The sequence below is a fragment of the Symphalangus syndactylus genome, chromosome 22 (genome assembly GCF_028878055.3).
Source record: "Symphalangus syndactylus isolate Jambi chromosome 22, NHGRI_mSymSyn1-v2.1_pri, whole genome shotgun sequence".
NCBI lineage: Eukaryota > Metazoa > Chordata > Mammalia > Primates > Hylobatidae > Symphalangus > Symphalangus syndactylus.
This window is the reverse complement of record NC_072444.2, coordinates 60,629,284-60,653,635: the sequence shown is the minus strand read 5'-3', so window position 1 is coordinate 60,653,635 and position 24,352 is coordinate 60,629,284. Positions and strand designations below refer to the sequence as shown.

Below are 24,352 nucleotides of genomic sequence, written 5' to 3'. Positions count from 1 at the left end.
TGAATATATCACTAACTGAGTTTTAGGTTTTAAGATAGTAGTCCTATGTTCCAAAGGATTCTTTTTTTTTTTTTCTTGTCATTCTCTCTCCCCCCCAAAAAAAAGATGTACTACAATATTGCCTCTGGTAACAGTATCATGTGGTATGTGACAGTCTTAGTGAATTCCATAGCATTTTCTATGTATAAAATCTGTATATAATGATAGTCGGAGTATCCAATCTGGCTGCCTTTTTTTCTTGCCTAATTGCCCTTGATTAGAGCCATCAGTATAATGTTGAATAGAAGTGGCAAGGGCAGACATCCATGTCTTATTCCTGATTTTAGGGGCAAAACATTCAGCCTTTCACCTTTAAGTTTGATGTTATCTGTGGGTTTTCATAGATGCCCTTTGTCAGGTTAAAGAAAAAACCCTTTATTAGACCTAGGAAAACCTCCTCTATTCCTAGTTTGTTTGGTTTTTGTAATGAAAAGGTGTTGGATTTTGTCAAATGCTTTTTCTACATCTGTTTAGGTGGTCATGTAGTTCTTTTATTAATTTAGCATATTGATTGATTTTCAGATATTAAACCAATCTTGCATTTCTGGAATAAGCCCAATATCTAGTTTTGTTTGGTTTTATTTTTAATTGCAAAACCTTCTGGTAGATGATTGTTGCTGTTTATTACTATTAAAGACTTCTTTTAAAATTGATATTTTAGCCGGGCACGGCGGCTCATGCCTGTAATCCCAGCACTTTGGGAAGCTGAGGTGGGTGGATCACGAGGTCAGGAGATCAAGACCTGACTAACACAGTGAAACCCCATCTCTACTAAAAATACAAAAAAAATTAGCCGAGTGTGGTGGCGAGCACCTGTAGTCCCAGCTACTTGGGAGGCTGAGGCAGGAGAATGGCATGAACCCGGGAGGCGGAGCTTGGAGTGAGCCCAGATCAAGCCACTGCACTCCAGCCTGGGCGACAGAGCAAGACTCTGTCTAAATAAATAAATAAATAAAATTTAAAAATAAATAAATAAAATTGGTGTTTTAGGCTAGGTGTGGTGGCTCACGCCTGTAATCCCAGCACTTTGGGAGGCCGAAGTAGGCGGATCACCTGAGGTCAGGAGTTCGAAACCAGCCTGGCCAACATGGTGAAACCCCATCTCTACTAAAAATACAAAAATTAGCCAGGCATAGTGGCGCACACCTGTAATCCCAGCAACTCGGGAGGCTGAGGCAGGAGAATCGCTTGAACCCAGGTGGCAAAGGTTGCCGTGAGCTGAGATCATACCACTGCACTCCAGCCTGGGCGACAGAGCAAGACTCTGTCTCAATTAAAAAGAAATTGATATTTTTATCAGGTATTAACTCTGAAAATAGAAAAATTAGCCAGGCGTGATGGCGCACGCCTGTAATCCTAGCTACTCAAGAGGCTGAGGCACGAGAATCGCCTGAACCTAGGAGGTGGAGGTTGCAGTGAGCTGAGAATGTGACACTGCACTCCAGTCTGGTGACAGCGAGACTCTGTCTCAAAAAAAAAAAAAAGAAAAGCCAAGGGAGATAAACCTTCCCATTTAGTCTGTGACATGTGTCTTTATAAATTGCTTAAGCTTAAGCTCTCAAATGTTCTTTCAGTAATTTAAACTCTTCTGCTGGTTTTCCTGGGAAGGGTGCTGTATAGTCACATACTAATGAGTCTTTATATGATAATCTTGAACAGGCACGTGGAGGAATTCAGCCCCAGAGCTGTCTACACCAGTGGCAAAGCGTCCAGTGCTGCTGGCTTAACAGCAGCTGTTGTGAGAGATGAAGAATCTCATGAGTTTGTCATTGAGGCTGGAGCTTTGATGTTGGCTGATAATGTAAGAACATTTTACACTCTTCAGTATAAAGAAGTCAGAATACCCCTACCCTATCAGTAAAGGCCTATAAGTTACCATTAAAAAGATGTCCTTAAAAACAGCATTCTCAGCTGGGCGCAGTGGCTCACACCTTTGTCCCAGTACTTTGGGAGGCCAAGGTGGGTGGATCACCTGAGGTCAGGAGTTCGAGACCAGCCTGGCCAACATGGCGAAACCCCGTCTTCTCTACTAAAAATAGAAAAATTAGCCTGGCGTGGTGGCGGGTGCCTGTGGTCCCAGCTACTCAAGAGGCTGAGGTGGGAGGATCACTGAGCCCGGGAGGTGGAGGCTGCAGTGAGCCGAGATTGCGCCACTGCACTCCAGCCTGGGCAACAGAGCGAGACTCTGTCTCAAAAAAAGCGAAACAAAAAAACCCAGCATTCTTTAGTAAATAATTCAGTTTTCTTCATCTAGAATTTAAAATTGTGATAGTTGATCAGCATGTCCTGAGCACGTGTATTTGCTGTGACTGGTTTAGATCGGTAGATGTGTATATAAGTTGTAGATATAAAATCAATCCTGAGTTGACACAAGGTTTTGATGTTGAGTACAAGTACAGTAAGTGTATATTTTTAGTTATGCTCTTAGTTTTAAGTCAATTGTATGGTTCTTTCTAGCTTTAGGATCTGTTGAATTATCTTCCTTAGAAAAGGGAGTTAATCTTCACTTACCTATCTTCTACTTGTTTGGAGAATAAAAGAGTCCCTGTGGTAGCAGACTTTGTGAGTTTACTTGTAATTTTCCATCTGAAAGACTGTTGTTCTTGTTTTTCGCGATGAAGTCTTGCTTTGTCGACCGGGCTGGAGTACAGTGGTGCAATCTTGGCTCACTGCAACCTCTGCCTTCCGGGTTCAAGCCATTCTCCTGCCGCAGCCTCCCGAGTAGCTGGGCTTACAGGCACATGCCACCACACCTGGCTAATTTTTGTATTTTTAGTAGAGACGGGGTTTCACCATGTTGGCCAGGCTGGTCTCGAACTCCTGACCTCATGATCCGCCCACCTCAGCCTTCCAAAGTGCTGGGATTACAGGTGTGAGCCCCCACACCCGGCCGTTGTTGTTTTTTAAGAGACAGGGTCTCACTCTGTCACCCAACCTGGAGTACAGTGGCAGTCATAGCTCACTGTAACCTCAAATGCCTGGCCTTAATGAAGCGTTCTTCCTGCCTTGGCCTCCCAAAGTGCTGGGATTACAGGTGTGAGCCATGCATCCAGCTTGAAAGACAGCTTCTTAGGCTTGATTTGTTTGGTTACAGGGTGTGTGTTGTATTGATGAATTTGATAAGATGGACGTTCGGGATCAAGTTGCTATTCATGAAGCTATGGAACAGCAGACCATATCCATCACTAAAGCAGGAGTGAAGGTACGTGTTATCTATTTCTGTTCTGCTGCATCATCCATAGGCTTGTTGATTAATGTAGTACTAGAGAAGTTCACCTGGATAAAATTCATTACTTCAGTGTGTAATGCTGTTCATTAAAATGGAAAATACAGCCCTGAGAATTATTTATTCAAACTATAAATGCTGTTTAGAGTGCTGTGTAAATGTATTGCGGTGATAATAGAGGAAAATGTCCATGAACAAAGCTTCTATTTTCTTTGATAAAGCATGCTCCAATTATAACGAAAATAACCAAAGATCAACAGATTGATTACGTATGTATGTATTTATTTATATTAACAGATTATTTAAATGAAAGTAAGTATGACGGTATAACCAACACTAGGGAGAATCTAAACTTTAAAAGCTACAGATTCAAGTAGCTTTTAAGCAGTACACAATTGTAAATTGAAAAGACAACTCTTTCCCTGCAACTCCCAGCAACAGTAGATACTTAGAGGTATCTAATGGATAAAAAGGAATTTTAGGAGGAAGAAAAAAAGGCATCTATTGAGTTTGTGCCCCTTTTAGGAATATTTTGTACATAAATAAGCATAATACCGACAGTTTCATTCCTGCTGGTTTAACTTCATAATTTTATTTTGGCAATCTTTTACCAGCACATATTAGATCAACTTTGGTTTTTTATTACTTTCCCATATTCAATTGTGTATACCACAGCTTGATTCTTTAGACTCCTGTTGAGTGACATTTGGTTCATTTTCAGTGTTTTGTGTTACAAACAAAATTGTAGTAAGCATCCTTGAACGTAACATCCTCTTATATTTGGCTATAAGAGAAATTTCTAACAAATTGATGTCTTCGACGGTGTGCACATCATACCACCAAAATCACATAGGAGTTCCTGTTTATGTGAAAAAGGGTATGTCATTATTTTGGTTTGCGTTTAGTTAATTATGGATGAGATTGAACATGTTGTTATATATTTATTGGCTGATGTCTGTTTAAACCTGTTAAGATTCTTTCTTTTGTGGTCAGGCTACTCTGAACGCCCGGACGTCCATTTTGGCAGCAGCAAACCCAATCAGTGGACACTATGACCGATCAAAATCATTGAAACAGAATATAAATTTGTCAGCTCCCATCATGTCCCGATTCGATCTCTTCTTTATCCTTGTGGATGAATGTAATGAGGTAACCCCATGAGCTTCCTTTTTTATTTCCAGTTTGAGTAATCGAGTGAGACAAGGCTGGAAGATACACTGCTCAACAGCTGGTGCATGTATGTGCACCAGCCTTTGATTTCCCTCAGGGTGGCACAGGATCAGGCAAAGGGTTTAGTAAGCAACTCAAAATAAAGTCATTTGAATTGCCGCTTCCACTTAATTGTGTTAAAGAATATTAAGTTTTCAGGTTTTGTTACTATTTATTTCTCAAAAGGAAACAAGTTACAGTTAACTTCCAACCACACTTTTTATTTTTTTAATTAGCCTCTCACTGGAGACTGGGCTGGAGTGCAGTGGCACAGTCTTGGCCTACTGCAACCTCCACCTCCCAGGTTCAAGCGATTCTTGAGTCTGAGCCTCCCAAGTAGCTGGGATTACAGGCATGTAACACCAAGCCTGGCTAGTTTTTATATTTTTAGTACAGACAGGGTCTCACCATGTTGGTCAGGCTGGTCTTGAACTACTTACTGGCCTCTAGTGATGCACACCCACCTCAGCCTCCCAAAATGTTGGGACTATAGGTGTGAGCCACTGTGCCTGGCCCCAACCACACTCTTAAGATTTTTATACGATTTTTTGTTTTGTTGATTGGGCTTTTATTTTATTTTTCAGTCACCTTGAAAAAAACTGGGATGCCAGAGAAATTTCTTTTCTTCTTCTTTTTTTTAATCACGAGTCATTTATCTTCATATTTTTTCCTGTCAAGTTGCTGAATGTATTTTACCTTTTTTTCCTCACTTTTAAGATTGAGTGAAAAAATGTAGATTTACTTGGATTCTGATATGTTAGTTTAATTATTAGAGTTATTTGTACTTAAATATTTAACACTGTACCTCAGATGCCCATAGAACTATAAAATGACAGTTTGTAGGAACTAATATTTTAGGCTGTACTTTTTAAATCATTCAGCTGGAGGTTCTACATTTTATTGGGTACAATGCACAGCTCTTTATTACAGTGAAACTTTAAATATTATCTAAATAAAAGTAGCCTTCCATTTTGTGAGTGTTTGGAAGGCTTGGATTTTTATTTATTTATTTTTTTTAAAGACAAAGTCTTACTCTGTCACCCAGGCAGTGCCACAATCATAGCTCACTGAAGCCTCAATCTCCTGGGTTCCAGTGATCCTCGTGCCTCAGCCTCCCAAGTAGCTGAGACTACAGCTGTGTACCACCATGCCTGGTTAATTTTTTCATCTTTTTGTAGCAACAGCCACAAGTTCAAGACCCGTGTTGGTCTCGAACTCTTGGCCTCAAACCATCTTACCACCTCAGCCTCCTGAGTAGCTAAGATTATAGGCCTGCACCATCACACCTGGTTTGGTTTGGTTTGGTTTGGTTCACTTTTTTTCCCTTCACAAGAGAGGCATATTTAATCACCAGATAATTGAGTTGTCTGATTTTCATACATTTATGTTTGTTCATGATTCATTAAAGTAGCTTTAGTAGCAGATCAAGTTATAAACCTTTAAAAGATCAATTTATAAACCTTTAAAACATTCAAGATTTTTTTAAAAACTGTTTTGTTTTGTTTTGTGACAGAGTCTTGCTCTGTTGCCCAGACTGGAATGCAGTGGCACAATCTTGGCTCACTGCATCCTCCGCCTCCTAGGTTCAAGTGATTCTTCTGCCTCAGCCTCCTGAGTAGCTGGGATTATAGGCGTGTGCCACCACGCCCGGCTAATTTTGTGTATTTTTACTAGAGATGGGGTGTCACCATGTTGGCCAGGCTGGTCTCGAACACCTGACCTCAGGTGATCCACCCACCTCAGCCTCCCAAAGTGTTGGGATTACAGGTATGAGCCACCACGCCCGGCTTGTTTTGTTTTTGAGACAGGGTCCCACTCTTTCCTGCAGTAGGGTGATCATGGCTTACTGCAGCCTCAGCCTCCTGGGCTAACGCAATCCTCCCACCTCAGCCTCCCGAGTAGCTGGGACCACACATGTGCACCATCGTGTCTGGCTGACTTTTGAGTTTTTTGTAGAAACAGGATTTTGCCATGCTGCCCAGGCTGGCTTCAAACTCCTGAGCTCAACCAATCTGCCCACCTCAGCTTCCCAAAGTGTTGGGATTATAGGCATGTGCCATCGTACCTGGCCAAAAAGCCTTTTTCTTTTTCTCTTTCTTTTTTTTTTTTTTTGAGATGGAGTCTCGCTCTGTTACCCAGGCTGGAGTGCAGTGGTGCCGTCTCACCTCACTGCAACCTCCGCCTCTCAGGCTCAAGTAATTCTCCTGCCTCAGCCTCCTGAGTAGCTGGGATCACAGGCGTGTGCCACCTTGCCCGGCTAATTTTTGTATTTTTTGTAGAGATGGGGTTTCACTGTATTGGCCAGGCTGGTCTCAAACTCCTGACCTCAAGTGAACCCCCTGTCTCGGTCTCCCAAAGTGCTGAGATTACAGGCGTGAGCCACCGCGCCCAGCCTGTTTTATTTTAGTTATTTATTTTGAGACAGGGTCTGGCTGTATTGCCCAGGCTGGAGTGCAGTGGCATGATCTCAGTTCACTGCAACCTCTGCCTCCTGGGCTCAAGCCAGCCTCCCACCTAAGCCTCCTGAGCAGCTGGAACTACAGGTGCAGGCCACCATGCCCAGCTAACTTTTGTATTTTTTGTAGAGACAGTTTTGCCATGTTGCCCGGGCTGGTCTTGAACTCCTGAGCACAAGCTGTCCACCAGCCTTGGCCTCTCAAAGTGCTAGGATTACAGGCATGAGCCACTGTGTTCCGCCTAAACAACTTCTTAATTAGAAATAATTTCAAGCTTTCAGAAAAGTTGCAAGAAATGGAATAGTGCATAGAACACCCATATACCCTTTACATGACTCACATAATAACATTTTACCGTTTGCTTTATTGCTTACTGTGTCTGTATATCTGCACACTTTTTTCCTGAATCATTTGAGAGCAAGTTGCATATTTTGGGGTCTTTTTTTTTTTTTTTCCAGTATTCTGGGATGCATATCTTCAAAATTTAGTGGCTAAGAGCACAGTCTCTGAAGCTAGACTATTCAAATCCTGGCTCCACTACTTAACGGTGACCTTGGATAAATTACTTAACCTTCCTAGGCTTCAATTTGCCCGTGTATAAAATGGGGATAATATCATTTACCTAATAAAATTTTTGTGAGGATTGCATAAGTTAATTCTAAGACCTGCCTAAGACAACAGTGTCTCATACACTGAGGGCCCTATAAATGTTAGTTCTGCTATTTTTGTTGTTTTGTTTTTGAGACAAGGCTTGCTGTGTTGCCCAGGCTGGAATGCAGTGGTGCAATCATGGCTTCACTGCCCCTTCAACCTCCTGGGCTCAAGTGATCCTCCTGCCTCAGCCGCCTGAGTAGCTGGGATTACACATGTGCACCACCATGCCCAGCTAGTTTTTTTTGTAGAGACAGGGAGGGTCTCACTTTGTCGCCCTGACTGGTCTCAAACTCTTGAACTCAAGCTCTCCTCTCACATCAGTCTCCCAAAGTGTTGGGATTACAAGTGTGAGCCACTGCACTTTACCCTACTATTGTTTTTAAAGCCAATTAATTCCTTCAGGTATAGTTTTAGAGTGGGGCAATGGTATACATTTAAAAGTTTGATTTTAAATCCACCTGTTCCCAAACTTTCATCAGAAACTTGGTACCCATTAATACTTCTTTAAGTGGCATATTAGAGCTTGTTTTTGGCTATAAATTATTTCTTATTGCCTGGGATAGTCTGGAGAAGATATTGCTGTGACTATCAAAGTGATTTTCTTGTTTTGAATTAGGTTACAGATTATGCCATTGCCAGGCGCATAGTAGATTTGCATTCAAGAATTGAGGAATCAGTTGATCGTGTCTATTCCCTCGATGATATCAGAAGATATCTTCTGTTTGCAAGACAGTTTAAACCCAAGGTAACCTACCCTTTTGTACTGGGATAAGGTATAATGGGTATATTAAAGTGGAATTTAAGTAAGTGTTATATGGAAATTAACTGAACCTGTCATCTACCTTAGTTCCTAAATTTTACAACCTTTTTTTTTTTTTTTTTTTTTTTTTCTGGAACAGCAGTTTGTTTTTTCAGAGAGGGCTGAGAAAGGGAACTTTAAAAAAAATTCTAAATAATTCCATTATTTGTTTGGTGGTAATAAAAAGATTTTTATGGGAGAAGAGTTTTGGATAACTGGATAATCTAGAGCATTCTTTTATTTCAAACATTACTAAGAACGTTATAACTGTTTATGTGCCTAAATCAATAGTTGAATCTTTCTTTGAAGGAAACATTGGATTCATCTGGGCCATTATGATAAATATAAATTACTGTTTTACAGTGATTGATGCATTGTATTGGACTGACTCTGTCCTGGACCCAGGATTCTTACCTGGACATAAATCCCCAAATGCTTGGCATTTTCCCAAAATAGGGTATGAAAATACTCATTCTGGTTGAGATTTTCACACTGTTGGCTAACTTGACTTCTGAAAGGTGTTACTAGGTACTGATCATTTATCATCTTCACTTGATTTTTCATGAGATTGCGGTTGGCTCTCACTGTCTCAGAAGAAATTTAATCATTTAAAACTAAGGATTATGGGTGATTCTTGTGTAAAAAAAGAGCATCTGTTCTCCATTACTGCATACTGATATACTGATCCCTCTGTAACCTTGGCATGCTTCCTTAATATGCTGAATTCCTTGCTCTGAAAAGCTGAGGATCCTTTAGATATAAAGTTTATTGAAACAGCTTTTTCCCCCCCCCCGAAAGAGTGTGAGTTAATTAATTGAGCCTCAAATACTGAGCATTAATTTATTTAATGAGCATTGACATTCTGAGGTGTAAAAGACATTACATCTTGTTCCATCGCTTCAGCTTGTTACGCAGCTTTTAGAAATGGTCATTTGCTTAAATACTAAGCCTTTTTTCAGGTTCATAAAATTAGTAACATGGAATTCACAAGCCTCCTTAATATTAGTTTCTTTTGAAAGACATTACAGTAGTAATTTATTGTCACTGGCTTCTCAAAGTTTCAACCCTCTCGGTTCCCTAAATGTTTCCACCTGGAAGGCTCTTAAACTTACGTTTACCATAGCTCTCATCAAATAGAAATGTTTCTCTAACTTGAGTGATGATCTGAAACAGATTTCCAAAGAGTCAGAGGACTTCATTGTGGAACAATATAAACATCTCCGCCAGAGAGATGGTTCTGGAGTGACCAAGTCTTCGTGGAGGATTACAGTGCGACAGCTTGAGAGCATGATTCGTCTCTCTGAAGCTATGGCTCGGATGCACTGCTGTGATGAGGTATCAGAGTCACTTTGATATGATGAGAGCAGAGATAAACAGATTTGTTGCATGTTTTTAATCTTTGGTATGGGACATACTAGAATTCACTGCAAATATATTTTTATGTAACTGTTGAGTGCTCCTAGGACCATGGAATTCTTCCCTTTAAAAAGCTTGTTAAGCATTTGAGTGTAGTTGTTAGACGGAGATGATCACGTCATAGGTTATAGAGTGCATAAAGACGTAAGTTACCATTTAATACCTTTCATTCAGGAAAAATGTACTTAGACCCCACAATGTACTAGTAGGCCTCTGCGCTGGCAATACAGATAAGATAATGTAGCCCCTGGCCTCAAAGGAACTCTCCTCCTTACGTTACATTTGTATAATGTTTGATTTTTAGATTGTTCTTTGAGCCCTGCATTCCACGAGGATAGGTCAGTGGGTAAAAGGGGAGTAGTACGAAAGGGCATTCAAGCGTCCCATCTTCGCTTCAGCCAAAGCAGCCCTGCTTTTTGCTAGTTTTATTAATAGGTTTGATGTGAGGTCTTCTTTGAAAAGGGGGTTTGGCTTTTTTTTACAGTATGACTGAGGTATAATTTATAAAAAGGGAAATGTATGGCATGGTGAGTTTTTTCACATACATCCTTGTGAATACCCAGCTCAAGATCCAAAACATTTCCATAATTTCAGAAAGTTCCAAACCCCTGCCTCTTTTCAGTCTTAGCCCTCTTCCCCTGAAGTAACCACTGTTCTGACTTCAATCACTACTTTTCTCCCACAGGTTAATTTTTTGGCTTTTTTCCCCTAAATTTTCAAATTCTTTGATATGGTACTTTACTATTAACGAAGTACTTTCACACTAAGTTATTTAATATTCTTTGATTCACCTGATATTTAGGGAACACCTGTAGGGGACAAAAAATGAATGAGAGCCCCTGCCTTCCATTGCTGCTAATCTGGTGGGAACGAGACATGTATTTTATTTATTTATTTATTTATTATTTTTTTTTTATAGTTTTTTTTTTTTATTATACTTTAGGTTTTAGGGTACATGTGCATAATGTACAGGTTTGTTACATATGTATCCATGTGCCATGTTGATTTCCTGCACCCATTAACTCGTCATTTAGCATTAGGTATATCTCCTAATGCTGTCCCTCCCCTCTCCCCCAACCCCACGACAGTCCCCGGAGTGTGATGTTCCCCTTCCTGTGTCCATGAGTTCTCATTGTTCAATTCCCACCTATGAGTGAGAACATGCGGTGTTTGGTTTTTTGTCCTTGCGATAGTTTACTGAGAATGATGTTTTCCAGTTTCATCCATGTCCCTACAAAGGACACGAACTCATCATTTTTTATGGCTGCATAGTATTCCATGGTGTATATGTGCCACATTTTCTTAATCCAGTCTATTGTTGTTGGACATTTGGGTTGGTTCCAAGTCTTTGCTATTGTGAATAGTGCCGCAATAAACATACGTGTGCATGTGTCTTTATAGCAGCATGATTTATAGTCCTTTGGGTATATACCCAGTAATGGGATGGCTGGGTCAAATGGTATTTCTAGTTCTAGATCCCTGAGGAATCGCCACACTGACTTCCACAATGGTTGAACTAGTTTACAGTCCCACCAACAGTGTAAAAGTGTTCCTATTTCTCCACATCCTCTCCAGCACCTGTTGTTTCCTGCTTTTTTATTGATGGCCATTCTAACTGGTGTGAGATGGTATCTCACTGTGGTTTTGATTTGCATTTCTCTGATGGCCAGTGATGATGAGCATTTCTTCATGTGTTTTTTGGCTGCATAAATGTCTTCTTTTGAGAAGTGTCTGTTCATGTCCTTTGCCCACTTTTTGATGGGGTTGTTTGTTTTTTTCTTGTAAATTTGTTTGAGTTCATTGTAGATTCTGGATATTAGCCCTTTGTCAGATGAGTAGGTTGCAAAAATTTTCTCCCATTCTGTAGGTTGCCTGTTCACTCTGATGGTAGTTTGTTTTGCTGTGCAGAAGCTCTTTAGTTTAATTAGATCCCATTTGTCAATTTTGGCTTTTGTTGCCATTGCTTTTGGTGTTTTAGACATGAAGTCCTTGCCCACGCCTATGTCCTGAATGGTATTGCCTAGGTTTTCTTGTAGGATTTGAATGGTTTTAGGTCTAACATTTAAGTCTTTAATCCATCTTGAATTAATTTTTGTATAAGGTGTAAGGAAGGGATCCAGTTTCAGCTTTCTACATATGGCTAGCCAGTTTTCCCAGCACCATTTATTAAATAGGGAATCCTTTCCCCATTTCTTGTTTTTGTCAGGTTTGTCAAAGATCAGATAGTTGTAGATATGCGGCATTATTTCTGAGGGCTCTGTTCTGTTCCATTGATCTATGTCTCTGTTGTGGTACCAGTACCATGCTGTTTTGGTTACTGTAGCCTTGTAGTATAGTTTGAAGTCAGGTAGCATGATGCCTCCAGCTTTGTTCTTTTGGCTTAGGATTGACTTGGCGATGCGGGCTCTTTTTTGGTTCCATATGAACTTTAAAGTAGTTTTTTCCAATTCTGTGAAGAAAGTCATTGGTAGCTTGATGGGGATGGCATTGAATCTATAAATTACCTTGGGCAGTATGGCCATTTTCACAATATTGATTGTTCCAACCCATGAGCATGGAATGTTCTTCCATTTGTTTGTATCCTCTTTTATTTCATTGAGCAGTGGTTTGTAGTTCTCCTTGAAGAGGTCCTTCACATCCTTTGTAAGTTGGATTCCTAGGTATTTTATTCTCTTTGAAGCAATTGTGAATGGGAGTTCACTCATGATTTGGCTCTCTGTTTGTCTGTTATTGGTGTATAAGAATGCTTGTGATTTTTGCACATTGATTTTGTATCCTGAGACTTTGCTGAAGTTGCTTATCAGCTTAAGGAGATTTTGGGCTGAGACAATGGGGTTTTCTAGATATACAATCATGTCATCTGCAAACAGGGACAATTTGACTTCCTCTTTTCCTAATTGAATACCCTTTATTTCCTTCTCCTGCCTGATTGCTCTGGCCAGAACTTCCAACACTATGTTGAATAGGAGTGATGAGAGAGGGCATCCCTGTCTTGTGCCAGCGAGACATGTATTTAATTAAGCATGTAAAAAATGAGACAGAGTGGATGATGAAATAATCTATATACCAAATCCCCATGACACACAGTTTACCTATGTAACAAACCTGCCTGTGTACCCCCGAACCTAAAATATAAGTTGGAAAGAAAAAAAAAAAAAACAGTGAGAGGAAGAATAGAGCATCACAAGCAGAGTGCTGAGATTAATTACTTTATTACCAAAGAAGGAGGAGGACTCAGGGAGGTGCCGACATTTAAACCCAATCACTGAATGGTGTGCAGAATTTGGATAGGCAAGATACCCTGGGACAAGTTCATTCTAAAACCATGCTAACATTTGTACTTTTTTTTTTATTGTGTTAGTTCCTGAAATGAGTTGCATAAAACTGATAAGAGTCTTAGGGCAGTCTCTAATTGATTTTTATTTTGTTCTATTTTTAAAAATTAGTCTTCAAATAGATAGCAAATTCACATGATATTAAAATATATGCACATAAATTATATACACAAATATATTTTCTGAATGAAATTTAGTATTTTTGCATATATTTAAGAGCTATTTCTGCCTCATATGTTCATAATCTTCATCCATTAAAAAAACTTTTGTTAGAAAGGGCTTTTTCACTCTAAGATTATAAAAAATTCTCCAGTTATTTACCTAGCTAGTTTTCTAGTTGTTCCAACACCATTTATTGAACAATCCATCTTTTTGACACTGGTTTGGTATGCCTTAATTATATATTCTTGTGTGTGTTAGGATCTCCTTTTGGACTTTCCATTCTGTTTCATTGAGTCTTACCAGCTCCTCTTACTGTGGTGCCATGATGTTTTAATCTATGGGGCTTTGTAGTTTAAATGTAGGGCTAGTTCCAGTACATTGTTCTCTTTCAGCTGTTAGGAACTTAGAAATCACCTTGCTCTGTTTTAAAGAAAAACCTGGTATTTTTTATCAGTATAACATTCAATTTATATTAACTTGAAGAATTGAAAACATCTTTATGATTTTTCCTATTCAATAACATAGCACCTAGAATAGGTTAGGTTGTACTACTATAAAATCTCAGCTGCATAAAACAATTTTTTTTGCTTGTGCTACACATCCATTAGGTCATCAAGGGACTCACCTTGTCAAGTTATTCAGAGATTCAGGCTGATACAAAGGTTTGATCTTGACATACGTTTTCGTGATGACAGAAAGCAGGGAAGAAAAGGTGGTGAGCCACGTGCTTTCTCCACCTTCTATCCAGAAATGACACATACTCACATTTCATTTGCCAGAGAAATTAACATGGCCACCCCTAAGTTCAAATGGATAGAGAAATGCCTTCCTACCAGGTGCCCAGAATTAGAAGAGCAAACATTTGTGGACAGTTCTGAATATCACAAATACTGTTATCTTTCCACTTAAGTCTTTTGTTTCACTCAGTAGTGTTTTAAACTTTTCTTCATATGTTTTTCAGTGTTTCTTGTTGAATTTCTTGATATTTTATCATGTTTGTTGGTAGTGGAAGTAGCCTTTTTTTCCATTTCATTTTCTGGCTGGTGTCTTTGCTGGTTGTTTTTTTTGTTTTGTTTTGTTTTTGAGATGGAGTCTCACTCTGTCACCCAGGCTGGAGTGCAGTGGCACAATCTCGGCTCAGTGCAACCTCTGCCTCCCAGATTCAAGCGATTCTTCTGTCTCAGCCTCCTGAGTAGCTGGGATTACAGGCATGTGCCACCATGCCCAGCTAATTTTTTGTATTTTTAGTAGAGATGGGGTTTCTCCATGTTGGTCAGGCTGATCTCAAACTCCCAACCTCAGGTGATCCGCCTGCCTCTGCCTTCCAAAGTGCTGGGATTATAGACATGAGCCACCGTGCCCGGCCTACTTCTTATGGGATGTATACGTCTTTGGGTTCATATGATATGTATATATGTTGATTTCTACAAGTACATACTTAGGAGTGGAATTGTTGGGTCATAGGTTAATGCATGTTTTTCTGCCAAACAGTTGTGTCAATTTCTGTTTTCACCGCTGTGAATGAGAGTTGTTCTACCTTCTTGCCAACACTTGATATTGTCAGTCATTTTAGCCATTCTGGTGAATTTATAGTGCTATCTCTGTGTGTGTAAGAGAGAGAATGAGAGAGGGTGTTTGTGAGAAAACCAAAGCAACACTGTGAGAGTGTGTGTGTTTGTGAGAAAACCAAAATATATACCACTGTGATTTCATTGGGAGAAAATCTGTTTGGTATATCAAAAAAAGTAACTTAATTACTTCATCATTGTTGGTTTAGGTCCAACCTAAACATGTGAAGGAAGCTTTCCGGTTACTGAATAAATCAATCATCCGTGTGGAAACACCTGATGTCAATCTAGATCAAGAGGAAGAGATCCAGATGGAGGTAGATGAGGGTGCTGGTGGCATCAATGGTGAGATACTTGTTCATGTGACTATTTTGGAGTTAGGGACCAAAACATTTTCTGAGATGTCATGTGGTAGAAGTCACCTGCTGATGGTTAATAAAGTCTATGGTAGCAAAAAGGGAAAAGCAGATACTGAATTCTATTAACTGTTTACAAGTTAAAATGAAATTAAATAGTTGATATAAAATATATATACTTGGCTGGGCACGGTGGCTCTAGCCTATAATCCGAGCACTTTGGGAGGCTGAGACGGGTGGATCACAAGGTCAGGAGTTTGAGACCACCCTGGCCAATATGGTGAAACCTCGTCTCTACTAAAAATACAAAAATTAGCCAGGCATGGTGGTGGCCGCCCGTAGTCCCAGCTACTCGGGAGGCTGAGGCAAGAGAATCGCTTGAACCTGGGAGGCGGAGGTTGCAGTGAGCCGAGATTGTGCCACTGCACTCCAGCCCGGGTGTCAGAGCGAGACTGTGTCTCAAAAAATATATATGTATTTGAAAGACTAAAAGGGCACCAAAATGGTGATAATAGACATAAATCCCCTGGGTTTTACCCTCATTTGTGTTGTTGTTTTGCTTCTGAATTAAAAACATTTTTTCAAGCACATTAGAACAGAAAAATACTAGAAATTTTATTTATTTTGAGATGGGGTCTCATTCTGTCACCCAGGCTTGAATGCCTTGGTACACTCATGGCACTGCAGCCTTAACTTCCGCTCAAGCAGTCCTTCTCCCTCAGCCTCTCTAATAGCTGGGACATATGCCCATGCCACCACTCCTGGCTAATTTTTTGAGATTTTTTTCTAGAGACAGGATCTGCCATATTGCCCAGACTGGTAGAATTTTTTATTTTGTATGTAATACTGCAAGTGGACTTTCAGGCTGTGAAATCTTTATATCTCTGATCCCTCGCATTCCTCCCAAGTTAGTTTTTGTCTTTACTAGTAGAGTTTCTAATTTATTTGAAAATTATTACATACTATGTATAACTGTATGCTTGGTTTTTTTGTTTGTTTGTTTTTTGGTTTTTTTTTTATTTTTGAGATGGAGTTTTGCTTTTGTTGCCCAGGCTGGAGTACAATAGTGCAATCTCATCTCACTGCAACCTTTGCCTCCCGGGTTCAAGCAATTCTCCTGCCTCAGCCTTCCAAGTAGCTGGGATTACAGGCACCCACCACCACGCCCAGCTAATTTTTGTATTTTTAGTATAGACAGGATTTCACCATGTTGGCCAGGCTGGTTTCAAACTCCTGACCTCAGGTGATGTGCCCACCTTGGCCTCGCAAAGTGGTGGGATTACAGGCGTGAGCCACTGCACCTAGCCAGTTTATTTTGTTTTTCATTTTTATTTTTTGGCAGAGGAGATCATGTGGGAATGTATGCTTGTTTTAAAATTAGTATTAAGGCTGGATGTGGTGGCCCACACCTGTAATCCCAGCACTTGGGAGACCAAGGCAGGAGGATCAGTTGAGTCCAGTAGTTCGAGACCAGCCTGGGCAACATAGCAAGACCCTGTCTCTAATAAAACAAATAATAATAATAATTTTTAAAAGTGAAAAAATCAGTATTCAATATAAGTAGTGTATTTGTAAATGCTTGACAAGGGGATGTTAAGGGCACAAAAATAAGATTCAGGTGGTCAATTTTTCACTTAGGTCATGCTGACAGCCCTGTTCCTGTGAATGGGATCAACGGCTACAGTGAAGACATAAATCAAGAGTCTGCTCCCAAAGCCTCCTTAAGGCTGGGCTTCTCTGAGTACTGCCGAATCTCTAACCTTATTGTGCTTCACCTTAGAAAGATGGAAGAAGGTGAGGCTTACCTGGTACCGCTTACATGCTCGGTCACTTCTGTAAGCTCTGTTCACATAGGCCACTTGTGATTGCCAAACTTCGTGTTGTTCTGTCGGAAGAGAGGATAAGTTGTTAGATAAACTCACTTTAGCAAAGTAAATTTGTGGAGTATCAGCATACCTGCCAGCCTGAACATTTCTTCACAAGCTTATTGTAAGGCAAAGGTTTGTAGGTCCTTCTTTTTAACATTCTGGGCCTATGTTAATAATTTTGGGACCTGATAACATATGAAGCAGCACATACAAATGTTTTTACAAATGCAAAATCACCATTCCCTTACAATGGTCCTGTTTAAAACAGCTGGACCCCTAGGGTATATTTTAACAGTAATATTTTAACAGTAATTAATTGAGCCCAGAAATCTATACTATCAAAAGCCACTGCAGACTGGAAATGTAGTAAAATCCTCATCTAGTTATTGGTAAAGTGTGGCATCTGGACACTAGTACGCTTCCCTACCCTTAATGGCTTTACCATGCTATTCAAGGTTTTATCACCCTATAGTTAACTACAAAGCAGAAGGAAAAATGATAAATTCAAGATGTTGAACCTAAACTTCTACTTGATAGTTAAGCATCAGATACTTCTTGATTAAAAGCCCCAAGGATGGCTTGTGCTGGCTTCCTGGAATATTTTGTCGTCACAGTATTTGCTCTGCTATGAAAGAAGAGAACAAGAGATTGTAGTTTCTGCCCTTGTTCCCTTGGGAACTTTAGACCAGTAGGAGAGAAGGCAACAAAGTGGCCACTAGGACGCCTCAGCTTTTGTCCTCATTCCCGTCTCACATAAAATGATTTGGGAACTCAAGGTGTTCTTGATTCATGTTATATGTCATTATTCTCTTTCTCCCTCATACAACTAAGTTTTAAACTTAGAAGTTGAGTTTTATGATAGTTATATTATCCAGGTCCAAACATTTCCTATGTGTTGAGGGTTCTACCAGGACTTTCTAAAAATCTGGTAGACCTTGGACTTGTAAAAGCAGCAGGCAGTTCACTTAGTAAGATGAACCTTGCTAAAATAAACAAGTAATTTTTTATTTTGAGTGAATACTCATGAATTTTACTTCTTAGTAAACTCCAGTTCCATAAAGCCTTCCCCTTTCTACAGAGGAAAAGTTGTTATATTTCAGAATTTTTGCTTGCTGTTGCTTCATTCCTAATTTATGCTTTTAGTTTCTGTTGGCAAACATTCTCAGAGGTGGTGAAGCATAAGAAGATGAAGAAAAGACCTGCATACTTTGAAATCTTAATAGCTTTAAGAAATGTATTTCTTATAATCTATTTTATTAGGTTTCTCTCCTTATGGATAAAATAAGGCATGCTTTAATACAATGATATGACTTGTTATTTCAGGCTTATGCTAGAACATTGCGGACCTTATGTCACCAGATGTACTTTCAGACGGCTTGACATTTATCTAATCTGTACATTATCTTGTATATGTGGCAGAGATTTCACCAAGGACTGACAGTACGAGTTGCTAGGATAATTTGAATGTGTTTTTTTTTGTTGTTGCAGAAGAGGACGAGTCAGCATTAAAGAGGAGCGAGCTTGTTAACTGGTACTTGAAGGAAATCGAATCAGAGATAGACTCTGAAGAAGAACTTATAAATAAAAAAAGAATCATAGAGAAAGTTATTCATCGACTCACACACTATGTAGGTGCAGAAGTGCGCGTGCTCTGGTATCAGGGAGGGAGGGAGTTCATGCCCTGTATCTGCAGGTTCACTAGTGAAATTTTTTTTGACCTTTGTTTGTTTTGAATCATTGGAGTGTAGTCAGAAGTATGAGTTGTAAAATAAGAGAGAATTAACAGCAAGTAAATGACTTATTTCCTCTGCTGAAACAAGCAATTTAGGTTAAATCTCAGAAGGTGGGATTGAGGTCTTACTAGTTAGGCGTTTTAAGCTTCTGTTTCCCACCCTCATATTCACCCTTGGTCGTACTGCTGTCACCTACTTTCTATGTTTCATTTTCCTCACATCCTTAGTTCCCACCTTACCCAACCCAGTAGTCAATCTTCTGTCTTACTTGCTTGGTGAAACCCCAAACTTGGTTAAATATAACTTTTTTTTTTTTTTTGTATCCTTATCTAAGCAGCTGAAAGTATCTGGAGAAAAGCATACAATTAAGAGCCCAGTCTTATTTAAATTGATGACCAGAAATCTCAAGTGGACAGTTCTTACTGTCTCATCAACCTCATGATAGCACTGCCCAGTGCAATTCCTGTTCCCGGGTCAGTTCTTTGCCTCACTCTCTCACAGGCCCATCGCATACCTTCTCTCCACTCCTGTCACCTGGCCATTCTCAGTACTCAGCCTGTCCACAGCTTTGTCACAGTCAATCACTCCTACAAATACTGTCTTCCTCACTGGTTCTGAGTCACTGTATCCTCCTGGGGCTTCTTTCTCCCTGGTTATTCCCTCTTAGTCTCTTTCCCTGAATGGTTTTGTTGTTGTTTTTTTTTTTTTTGAGACCGAGTTTTGCTCTTGTTGCCCACGCTGGAGTGCAGTGGCACAGCTCACTGCAGCTTCCGCCTCCTGGGTTCAAGCAATTCTCCTGTCTCAGCCTCCCAAGTAGGATTACAGGCTCCTCCCACCACGCCCGGCTAATTTTTTAATTTTTTTAGTAGAGACGGGGTTTTGCCATGTTAGCCAGGCTGATCTAGAGCTCCTAACCTCAGGCGATACACCCACTTTGGCCTCCCAAACTGCTGGGATTACAGGCGTGAGCCACCGTGCCTGGCCTGAATCTTTCTCTTCTTACTTTACTCTCAGATAGTTTAATTCATTACCTAAGTGATCTCATTTGGTTTTATGAATTTATCCATCTACTGATGACTTCCATATTTATGTTACCAGCTCTCACCACTCCTGTAAACTCCAGATGTATAGAGCTGGTTGCCTACTGATGAGCGTTTAACAGGCATCTCGTACTTAACGTGCTCAAAAACAGAGTTGTTCTTCCCTGTTTGCGGTTGACTTGTTCTTACTCAATTGCTATAGGCCAAACGCCTTGGAATTGTCTTTGACTCCTTGATTCCACTCTCCCCTCACAACTCCTCTTCAGCAGCAAATCCTCTGATCCCCAGCTTCAGTGTGTGTATATTTTCTGTTCTCTTTTTACCACCTTCACCAGCCCACCCAAGCCACCAGGCACGGACTGTTGCAGAAGCCTCATAATTGTCCTTTTTTTTTTTTATTGGCTTCTTGCTCAGCAGCCAGATAAGTCTTTTTAAAATATAAATCAGATTATTTTACTACCCTCCCTTCCAGTGCTTCTCTCACATTAGAAGGAAATTCAGCCTCCTTGTTATGGCCTGCAGAACTATTATACAGTGTAACCCCTGTCCACTCATTCACCTAATTTCACAGCAGTCTTCCCCGTACCCATTTCACCCTAGTGACACTGGCCTTGTTCCCTCTACACCAAATATGAGGGCCTTTGCACTCACCCTTTGTCCATTTACCTAGATATCCTCTTCCTCTCCGATGTCTGCTCAAATGTTACCTCTTCAAAGAAACCTTTCTTGCTAGCCTGCCAAAATAGTAGCCTTCTGCTCTTGCTGTCACCCTGCCTTGTATTTCTTCATAATGTTTAACATGGCCCAGCAGTATATTCTTTATTTAAGTGGTTAGTTTGTCTCTCTTATGGAATATAAGCTCTGTGAGGGTAGAGACTTTGCCCCAGGAGCTACAGTGGTACCTGGCACATAGCAGGATCAAATATATGTTGAATGGTTAAATTTTCCTATTATGTGGCAGAGATTTAACTGTCGTGCCAATTCACAGTGCTCACTGTATAAATATTACAGAGGTCATGTATTGGGGTTGTGTCTTCTCAAAAACTGTTTTCCTGTGAAGGTAGATCAGTGTGTGATTATTGGGGGGTAGGGAGGTGTTAAGAACAGCTACTCAGATCAGGGTCCAGAGTTGCTTTTCTAGTGGTGGGACATGTCTGTGTGCTCCTTGGGATCAGCGTAAAGTAAAACGACCCAGGCAAGGAATCTGCTTCAGGACTTTGGAACACACTGTGAAGCTAACTGATCCAAACTTGAATTTCCTATTTATTTATTTATTTATTTATTCATTCATTCATTCATTCATTCATTCATTCATTTATCTTTTGAGACAGAGTCTTGCTCTGTTGCCCAGACTGGAGTGCAGTAGCATGATCTCAGCTCGCCACAACTTCCGCCTTCTGGGTTCAAATGATTCTCTTATCTCAGCTTCCAGAGTAGCTGGGATTACAGGTGCCCGCCACCACACCCAGATAATTTTTGTATTTTTAGTTGAGATGGTGTTTCACTATGTTGGCCAGGCTGGTCTCGAACTCCTGACCTCAGATGATCCACCTGCCTCAGCTTCCCGAAGTGCTGGGATTACAGGCATGAGCTACTGTGCCCGGCCTGGATTACCTTTTAAAATTTGGCTTACCACCTGAACTAATTTGCTACAGAAAACTAGAGAGCTTATACTGTGCTGATGAGATACGATGCTTCCTATGAAGGTATGTTAACACATAGAGTGAGTGCTTGAAAGTGTCCAATCTAACTTCAGGGGTAGATTTGAAAGGGCAATTTTTTAAAAAGTGTCCAGTCCCCCTTCGTGTCTTCAGTGTTTATACTGTGGAGCCTTGCCAAACTTCTTAGGATCAAATCACAGTTTCCTGAGTTCCTTTCTATGGGCTTGGCTAGGAGCTTTTCTCATTTGTGGACATTTTTTACTGACCTATAATTATATCGTGGGCTTAAAATCTGTCATCAAGATTTTAAGCCAGATGGCATGTTCTACCTTTTTTTTATTAGCTCAGAGTGAAAAATTTTTCAGATGAATTTTCATAGATTCTTCTCCTAACTCTATGAAATGGTGGTATATGAAAAAGTTCAGTGGTCAGTAGTTAAAAATTACTGAATGATATTAAGTATGAAACAGACAATTAATTAGAAGATTTTGCAGAGTTGTTTAACCTTAAAATTCAAGCATTACTTCCTTTTTTGAAGTTGTATTTACAAGCAGTTGATGTAATATATTTAAGTATTTCTTAATTTTCCACAAGAGGTTTATGGTATGAAAAGGTCGGCATCCTACTAGGAACAGGGTTTAGCAGAGCACTGATAGTGATTTTTAAAGTGTGGTCCTTTTCCTAGGAGTTTCTAGTTGGGAAATGAAAGAAAATATTGATAGCAAACACTCGGAAGAAGGGTCAAGTCTTGTATATCTGGACATTGGTATAATACTGCTTGAAACCTGAGGACAAATATTTGTGTTTCACAGGATCATGTTCTAATTGAGCTCACCCAGGCTGGATTGAAAGGCTCCACAGAGGGAAGTGAGAGCTATGAAGAAGATCCCTACTTGGTAGTTAACCCTAACTACTTGCTCGAAGATTGAGATAGTGAAAGTAACTGACCAGAGCTGAGGAACTGTGGCACACCACCTCGTGGCCTGGAGCCTGGCTGGAGCTCTGCTAGGGACAGAAATGTTTCTGGAAGTGATGCTTCCAAGATTTGTTTTCAGAAACAAGAATTGAGTTGATGGTCCTGTGTGTCACATTCATCACAGGTTTCATACCAACACAGGCTTCAGCACTTCCTTTGGTGTGTTTCCTGTCCCAGTGAAGTTGGAACCAAATAATGTGTAGTCTCTATAACCAATACCTTTGTTTTCATGTGTAAGAAAAGGCCCATTACTTTTAAGGTATGTGCTGTCTTATTGAGCAAATAACTTTTTTTCAGTTGCCAGCTACTGCTTTTATTCATCAAAATAAAATAACTTGTTCTGAAGTTGTCTATTGGATTTCTTTCTTTTTTTTTTTTTTTGAGACAGAGTCTTTCTCTGTCCCCCAGGCTGGAGTGCAGTGGCGCGATCTCGGCTCACTTCAAGCTCCGCCTCCCGGGTTCACGCCATTCTCCTGCCTCAGCCTCCCGAGTAGCTGGGACCACAGGTGCCTGCCACCACGCCCGGCTAATTTTTTGTATTTTTAGTAGAGACGGGTTTCACCGTGTTAGCCGGGATGGTCTCGATCTCCTGACCTTGTGATCCGCCCACCTCGGCCTCCCAAAGTGCTGGGATTACAGGCTTGAGCCACTGTGCCTGGCCTGTTGGATTTCTTTCTACCGTACCCTGATTATTGCTTCCCTCTACTTGTGAATGTGAGACTTTCCCTTTTTGCTTAACCTGGAGTGAAGGGGTAGAACTGTGGTATTATGGATTAGGTTTCTATGAGAAGGAGTCAGAGAATTCATATGAAAGCTAGAGGCCTTGGAGATGACTTTCCAAGGTTAATTCCAGTTTTTTTTTAAGTTTATAAAAGTTTATTATACTTTTTTAAAATTACTCTTTAATAATTTATTTTACTTCTGTGTCCTAAGGGTAATTTCTCAGGATTGTTTTCAAATTGCTCTTTTAGGGGAAATAGGTCATTTGCTATATTACAAGCTATCTCTAAATTTTATGGTCTTCCAGGAAAAGTTATTACCGTTTATGATACTAACAGTTCCTGAGACTTAGCTATGATCAGTATGTTCATGAGATGGAGCAGTTCCTGTGTTGCAGCTTTTAACAACAGATGGCATTCATTAAATCACAAACTATGTTAAAGATCACAAAAGCAAAATAACTGTCTGAGGCTAAGGCCCACGTGGGACAGTCTAATACCCATGAGTACTCAACTTGCCTTGATGTCTGAGCTTTGCAGTGCAATGTGAATTTGAGCAGCCACAAATCTATTAGTAGAAAGCAAGACAGATTAATATAGGTTAAAACAATGATTTAAACACGTTTCTCCCAATAATTATCTCTTTCCCTGGAATCAACTTGTATGAAACCTTGTCAAAATGTACTCCACGAGTATGTACAAGTAAGTATTTTAAAAATAAATAACAAACATTAAAAAGAATGAATACTCAAGTAGATTTGTCATGGGATTTTATAAGAATGGTATCAGGTAATGTATCTTTAAAGACTAGGCTGCTCTGCCGACGTAGTAACCATTTTTTATTCCTTTACTTTCCTAATAGGCTTGCTTTCACTTAAGAAAAAAAAAAAAGGCTAGTCACGGTGGCTCACGCCTGTAATCCCAGCACTTTGGGAGGCCGAGGTGAGTAGATCACCTGAGGTCAGGAGTTCGAGACAAGCCTGGCCAACGTGGAGAAAACCTGTCTACTGAAACTACAAAAATTAGCCAGGCATGGTGGTGGGCACCTATAATCCCAGCTACTCAGGAGGTTGAGGCAGGAGAATTGCTTGAACCCAAGAGGTGGAAGTTGCAGTGAGCTGAGATCGTGCCACTG

General features: G+C 40.2%; 1 protein-coding gene across 2 annotated transcripts in view; it reads left to right on the top strand.

Moving 5' to 3' along the window:
• Nucleotides 1–22,843, top strand: part of MCM6 (minichromosome maintenance complex component 6) — a 38,990-nt gene extending 16,147 nt beyond the window's left edge. Inside the window, exons 9-17 of one of the 2 annotated variants that reach the window (XM_055262019.2) lie at nt 1,699–1,840; nt 3,134–3,241; nt 4,259–4,414; nt 8,201–8,329; nt 9,557–9,718; nt 15,074–15,209; nt 16,859–17,014; nt 18,577–18,716; nt 22,335–22,843. In XM_055262019.2, the coding sequence (XP_055117994.1) occupies nt 1,699–1,840; nt 3,134–3,241; nt 4,259–4,414; nt 8,201–8,329; nt 9,557–9,718; nt 15,074–15,209; nt 16,859–17,014; nt 18,577–18,716; nt 22,335–22,451 (1,246 nt within the window). In that variant the 3' untranslated portion in view covers nt 22,452–22,843. The remainder of the gene's footprint in view (nt 1–1,698; nt 1,841–3,133; nt 3,242–4,258; nt 4,415–8,200; nt 8,330–9,556; nt 9,719–15,073; nt 15,210–16,858; nt 17,015–18,576; nt 18,717–22,334) is intronic. The other variant, XM_063630999.1, reaches the window with a different exon arrangement.
• The last annotated feature ends 1,509 nt before the right edge of the window (nt 22,844–24,352 follow it).